At 39.4% G+C, this 7,500-nt stretch overlaps 1 protein-coding gene across 2 annotated transcripts in view; it reads right to left on the bottom strand.

Moving 5' to 3' along the window:
- LOC137996863 (uncharacterized) overlaps nucleotides 1-7,500 on the bottom strand; it is a 16,187-nt gene that overhangs the window by 8,023 nt on the left and 664 nt on the right. Inside the window, exon 2 of one of the 2 annotated variants that reach the window (XM_068842483.1) lies at nucleotides 881-1,081. The exons of the other annotated variant lie outside the window; for it this stretch is intronic. Within the exon in view, the coding sequence (XP_068698584.1) occupies nucleotides 881-1,081 (201 nt within the window). The remainder of the gene's footprint in view (nucleotides 1-880; nucleotides 1,082-7,500) is intronic. 2 annotated transcript variants of the gene reach the window in all.

Here is a 7,500-nt window from a genome sequence, read left to right on the forward strand (position 1 = left end):
AACTTTATCGTTGAGCGTTTTAATATCTTTTTTTGTGTTCGCTAGTCCCGCGGTATAGGCATCAACTTTGCTCGAAACAAACGATTGCGACGTTTCGAGGCTGTTAAGTTTCTTGTCCTGGTCACGGATCTTGCTTTCGAATCGTTCTGTGACGATCTTCATCTGTTTGCCGATTTCGGTCGTTAGTTCGGTCAATAAATCCTTTTTAAAAAGTTGGCATCAGCTCATTAATTCAGAGCTCTTTAAAACGATATACTAAATCTGGCTGCTCCGTCGTTTTGGCCATTGCCAGATAGTTACGGATCAGCTCAGCTCAGCTCAGCTCAGCTCCATGGCGAAACGAAGAACAGTGGACAATCTCAATTGATCTGGACAATCTGCGAGCCAGCGATTTATGCGAGCCATGCGAATTTCCCATTTAAGTCTAGGCACCCATTTCAAATAGCTCTGATAAAGAGTTATTAAGTCTAAGCGCCCACTTTACAACAGTTAGCTTTGACTCACAAGTTGACTCGCATGGCTCGCCATGTTGGCTCGTATGACTCTCAGCCATGGCTCGCATGGCTCGCTGGTTCGCACTTTGTCATTACTCCAAACAACAAATTCAGTTTGAAGTGAGAAAATGAGTCACGCAGACTCTTAGGGAAGCAAAGATTGCAGATAATAGTTCGGAATTCTTTGTCATTTCGAAAATAAGTAACGAGAGCATTTTTATTTTTCGGAACTGGCCTCTAACGTTCGAGTCGAGCTCTTATTAATTATAGAGCGGTTTTCAATTGAGTGTGAAAAGTAATTAGCGAATTGCTTTGGTTTTGAAAATGCCATTTTCCTTTTCAGTAAACAGACAGGAAAAAAAATAACATAACAAGATTTCGCTTACCTCGTCAATGAAATCAGTATGCACTTCAGGACTGCTCATTGCCCTTATTAACTCCTCGAGTGTTTTGCCCCGCTGACAAATTTGCTTCCTTTCAGTCGGCTGTAGTCCGCTGTTCGAAGATGCTGGTATGTAGTTATTGTGTCTGTAGTCTCTGTCAGTAACAGTTCTCTTTCTTTTCACAACAGGCAAGTATATTTCGTCCTGAAGAATAAAGAGCATTTTACAATCAAGCTTGTATGTAAGCATATAATAAATAATAAATCGCATGAATTTGTTTGTGCATTTTGGGGTTTATGGTCATTTGCGGTGGCTTGAAAGTTTTCAAATTGCACTCGGCGAATTTTTAGAACTTTCAAAACATTACTTGTGCCCATAAATCACGAAATACTCTCGACTTCATACGATGTCCCATACTTAAACTGATTGGCGATTATAAATGTATTCCAAAGATTCATAGTCTTAATACTTTCTGTTTACACTAACTCATAGATGCCAAGTCTCCAGGTTTCGGCTGTCCAGCTTTCAGCTGGAGACTCCAGCAGACTCAATCTCCATCTATCCAGCCGAGCGCGCAAAATTTCCAGCTAAGCTTGGGTTAACAAATTTTGTAATACATATATCATATAAAATTATTTTTCCACAAACGTAAAACTTTTCATGATCTGAGAAATCTTGAAAACTACGAGAAATCAAGAAATTCTAGACCTCAGAGCCCTTTTCTTCTCACTGTTCGTGTTTGTTAACTCGCATGGCTCTCGCCATGTTGGCTCGTATGACTCGCAGCCATGGCTCGCATGGCTCGCTGGTTCGCACATTGTCATCACTCCAAAGAACAAATTCAGTTTGAAGTGGGAAAATGAGTCACGCAGACTCTTAGGGAAGGAAAGATTGCAGATGATAGGAAAAAAAGGAAAGGAACTTTATTTAAGTGTCTAGTCGTTCTAGCGCTGAAGCACTAATTGGGGACACTGTAAATTGAAATTAACAATTAACACAAATCAAGTCAAATAGTTCGCAATTCTTTGTCATTTCGAAAATAAGCAACGAGAGTATTTTTATTTTTCCAAACAACTAGCCTCTAAGAGCGCCTGAATGGGGTTAACCGACTAGCGACAAAGGGCGACAAATACTTTACTTTACTTTACTTTAATTCGCCACAATTCATGGAGTGGCAGGGGAGAGGAACAAAACTTTTCGTCCCAATTGACACCTAACCCCTATATCCATAGATCAGACCACAACGCCGGGAACTCCATGCCCTACTCTTCTCGAATAGTGTGTGGGTTCTTTAACGTCCCACAGATATTTTTTATATATACCCAAGGGTTGTGAGACGGGACCTCCGGCTTATCGTCTTTATCCGAGAAGACTTAAAAGTCTAACCATTTGCAGATGTCGTTACAAAGGCAGCACTTTCTCCTCAGTTATTTAAAAGACCCTGAGTGTTGGTCCGGCCGGAGTTGAACTCACGACCTCCCCCGTGACAGCCCGGTGCTCAACCAACTGAGCCACCCGTGCGCGGTGGCACTACCGACTACCGACAAAATGAGGAAAAAATTACCGACTACCGACAGGAAAAATATTAACCGGCTACCGACAACGACCGACATTATCAATATTTGTTTTAAGAAAGAAGAGATCAGATAGGCATTTTGTATTTTTTCTAGCTTACGAAGTAACCACATTAAAGCTAACTGTAGAATTTCCTGTCATCTTCTTACTTTTTGGCCGGAGAAGAGCGCGGTCTCATTTTGCAAAACAACTTCCGGTATTCGCCGCCCGCGAAACTTTCCCATGTAATATTTCAAACACGTTCTTTGTTCACGGTCTAGCCAGTCCAGCCATGAGTGGAGTATTGTAATTGAAAAAAGCTATTCGTGCACTTGTGACTGTAAGTAGTAAATGACAGTAGTCTTCATGACGCTTGCAACATATTACTTCAAGAGAAGATATTGAGACCGAGAAGCTGGGGTATATATGTTATGGTTTAATTTCGTTTTTGGTTTGAAAAGTTGCCCTTACTGCCCTTTTTAACATATTTGGCTGTCTGTAATTACTTCTATGTCGCACTAGAGGACAAAACTGTTATTTATGTCAAAAATCTGTCATCACAATGAAAAACCAAGTGCGACCGGTTTGTCCACCGAAGGACAAAATAAATTTGGTCGCAGACGGACAAACTTCAAAGATGCCGTCGACTACCTCTGGAGCAGGCCGAACTGAAACGAATCTTGAAAAACAATAGCGAGGGTGTCTTGATTCGGAAGTGATTTGACAGGTGATATGTAGCAGAGTCTCTATGCGATAGACTTCGTAGCCTGCGAGCAGGCCCACCGAAGAGAGAGAGCCTTCTCGCAGGCTATAGACTTCGCAGTAAAATTGAAAACGTTCTCATTTCGCAACAACATGAATCCAGGCGCGGGCGACCAATATTTTCCGTATGAAATGTGGCAACAATCTATCCGATGCCTAGCCCTTACATATTCAACGATTGAGGAACTCCCAGCCCATCTCCTTCTACCTCGCGTTCTGACTCGTTGCAAGAATCCTTTCATTTCAGCGAAGACGGCTCAATGCCCGATCATCCCAAACTTCTTTGCGCCGTACATCTTCGTCAGCTGAGAACATTTTGAGATCCCTCGTGTCGCGGTTTGTGGATGGAAACAGCGAGTAAAGGCGGTTTCGCAGGAAATTGCGCGACGCTCACAGCATGGTGTGATGTTTTGTTCACATATTTTGTTCTCAAGTGCGACTGTAGCTTTCCGGACAATTTTTTTGTCACTGGCCGATTTCAAGTCAGATTTGTCCTGAACCTGCTGAACAAATCCGAAATTGCCCTCTAGTGCGACTTGGCCCTATGTATCATAAATAAACTAGAGAAATCATTTTAAGATTATTATGATGGATTGTTGTCTCTGATGCTATCAATTGGGCTATATTATTATTACTTATTGCATGTGAACAATAATTTTTAGTGTTTGGGGTTAAATGCTGAGCTTAACTTATTTTGAATATGGTTAGCTTTCACTGCCTTTAGGGTGAAGCTCTCACTTAATTTGCCGTCTTTCAAGTGTCAGACGCTGCATTCCAGGTAAGGGATTAGCACACATTGTAGTGATTAGAGTAATTGGTCATTTGCAGTGTTTAGTCTAAAACAACCGTCCTCTTAGCTTTTGGGTTAAGAATATTGCTTCCTGGTTAGTGGAAGTGAACCACTCTTTCACATGTAAGGTAAAGGGGTTTTGGCTTGTAAAGAAGATGTGGTGCTGTAACAGTGGGGAAGTGAAATAAAGAAGTTTATCAACTGAGTTGATATGGTCAATTGACCACTGTAAAGAAATTTGAAAGCTGACGTTTCGAGTATTAGCCCTTCCTCAGAGCTAAACACTTTTCTGTCTTTCACAAGTAGGGCTGCTTTTCATAATGAAAAAACAGTGATATTCTTTTAATCAGTAAGTAACTACATTACCATTACACGTAACAATGGTATTATTTGTACAGCTACAATATTAATAAACTACAGTTTATCTTGAAAGGAAATATACTCATTTTGCAAAATAGCCTGTTTACAAGTTGAATGTAAAGGAAATTTCTTTGAAATAATCGAAAGTAAGATTAGCACTGCACAGGTTTAATCATGTTTAATGTTGTAGGAGAAATAAGTCATTGGACTTCTCCAAACTTGGTCACTACTCTAGCATAATGGTTTTTTTGGGGTACATTAGGGTAACATTTTAAGTCGATCTCTATCAAAGAGAGAAATGCTGGAGCTGCCATTGGTTGTTGGGCATTTTCTGTGCATGGAATGGATGTGTTGATAACTTTCTGGCTGATTTCTGCATAATTTCTTGAAGCCACTTTCGTTGCGTGATTTGCTGTTCGCTCTGAGAAATTCGACTGTGTGCTAGGGACAAGACTTGAAACAGTTGCCCTTTTGCAGCTTCTTTCTTGCTGTTTCCCGTGAAGAGTTGCTGTAAACCCATTTTCTTCGAGTCACCATCTGTTGGTCAATTTTGTTAATTGTTTCGACTTAGATCGATCCTTGTTTCCTGAAAGGCGGAGTTGCTTCTCTGTTTTTTTCTTTCAAGAAGTGTTTCGCCTTGTTGTAAAAATCACCTTCCACATAACAATTTTTTATAGTCTTTTGTCTTTAGGTGGCCTTTCAATATTCCTCACTTTGTCTGTACGCAATTGCGTTGGCGTGACTCTGCCATATGTGGCTCTGGAGTCATATTGCACACTTGTGCATAAATCAAACTTTTGACCGAGAGTGGCCTGGGGCTGAATAATAAAATATTTAGTTATAAATTATTTGCAGGAACTTGCATCAATTGCTTGCGGGGTCAAGTGGATTGATTAAGGAATAGGTAGCAGATGCAGAGGTAGGGAGTTCAAGATCAAGTTCTGGTGAGTATACAGAAAAGTCTTCAGAAATGGGAAATGTCTGTGAGTGGTGTTGTGTAGAGGGGATGTGCATCAGGGGCAGGGGTAGAGATGTGTGAAAGAAAGGCGGGATAGCATAGATATGCTGGAGAGGATCAGGGAGTGCTAGGTGAGTAGAGGGGAAGAAAATATGTCTTGTTCTTTCTCAGACCCCATAAAAAACCAAGCCCATGTTTTATCCCTTTTTCAGATAGTTGATAAAATAAAACCAGTTTAAAATTTGAAAAAAAATGAACCGGTTTAAAAAAAATTCAAACCAAGAAAAAATTAAACCACAACATATATACCTACAAAACTTTTTAAATTTAAAAACATGTTTCGACAGAAACTTCTGTCATCTTCAGTTTAAATTACAAAGTACAGAGTTGAATATATAGTGTGAACCAAAATGCTAATTAACTATAAGAACAAAACGAAACATGACAATGTAAAATATTACAAAGAATGTTTTAAATTAACGTGATAAAGTTGATGATTAAGTGTAGGTTTTTCCATTAAACATGAATGGCTTCTTTTATCTAAGGGTTCTTTCTATGGTGTAGCTATGGGCTCCCCCCTCGCTCCTGTTCTTTCTAATTTATCTATGGGTTGATCATCATGAAAAATTATGGTTGGAAAATTTCCAGGACTCCGAGATATTGTTTTACCGGCGTTATGTTGATTATACATTTTGTTTATTTCATTCGGAGAATCAAGCGCTACTATTTTTCAACTATATTCACTCCAGCCATCCTCAAATCAGATTCACTATGGAAAAGGAAATACATCATAAAATTCTTTCCTAGAAGCTTTGATCAACAATGACACTCACTTTCCTGTCACTAGTGTTTACCGTAAGAAAACCTTCACGGGCCTTTTGACTAGTTACTTTAGTTTTACATTGCGTTCCTAGAAACTGGGTCTCATTCGCACGCTTGTTGACAGAGCCTACAAGATCAACAACACTTGGTTGGGTTTTCACGAAGACATCACGAAACTTACCAAAATCCTTCAGAAGAATCGTTTTCCAGTCCATTCAGTTGAAAACATTATTAATCGTTACCCGCTTCCACCACCTTCCAACTTAAGGTTACTTCCCACCTTCGCGGATGCCCTTCGCCAAAAACATTGTACACGCGCAAGTTTAAATAAAACCCCAACAAACTATATATCATTAGAAAGCTTAATAAATGTACTTGACGAAAAAAATACAATTTTAGCGAAGTCTTCTTTCAGGAAGTGTCACAGGCCGGTAAGGCGTGAAACGACCGAGGGTTCTTCTATTGAATTTATCGGCTATCGGATTCCAAAGTACGAGCAAAATGGCTGCACAGTCTTATTCACAAGGCATCAATGAACAAAAGTGTGACGGGCTTTTTCGATATTCTGATTGGTTGTCTAGATATCCACATCTAAAGTTGGAGTAGCTAAAAATGTGCGAGAAGTGTTGCGTAAATGGACGCCACGCGAAAAATATGTTAAACATCAAAATTTCCCGACACACTTTTGTTTGCCATTATATATGGAATGTTCTGGCGAAATTTCACGACAATCCGCCTAATCTGCATACCCTATAAATTCGGTCAAAGTGGATGTATTCCTCTCAAAATCATATGCGAGATTTACGCTTGTAAAAGAAGCCATTCATATTCAATGGGAAAAACCTACACTTAATCATCAACTGTTAATTTAAAACTTTCTTTGTAATATTTTACATTGTCATGTTTCCTTTTGTTCTTATAGTTAATTAGCATTTTGGTTCACAAAATATATTCAACTCTGTACTCTGTACTGTACTTCAACTCTGTACTTTGTAATTTAAACTAAAGATGATAGAAGTTTCTGTCGAAACATGTTTTTAAATTTAAAACGTTTTGTGTCGTTTCTCAAAATATCGATACGTCTGCTGCTATCCAGGCCTTATATACACAAAAACAATCCACAGTTAATGAATTTTAAGAGCAATCAAATGATGCAATCTTGCTAGTTTTACCCCTTGTATGGGCTCAAAGTCTTAAATTTAGGTGAATTTTAACCTTCCTTGGACGTTAGCGTCGAGCTCTTATTGTAACAATCACAAACTGACACCGCACAAAACCAATCACAGCGGCAACGCTACATTTCACAAAGGGGTTAAGTTCGTACAGAAACTGTGGAGCTGTGTAGATGGGGAAATGAAACACAAAAATACGTTTATC

This window comes from Montipora foliosa, chromosome 3, assembly GCF_036669935.1.
Source record: "Montipora foliosa isolate CH-2021 chromosome 3, ASM3666993v2, whole genome shotgun sequence".
NCBI lineage: Eukaryota > Metazoa > Cnidaria > Anthozoa > Scleractinia > Acroporidae > Montipora > Montipora foliosa.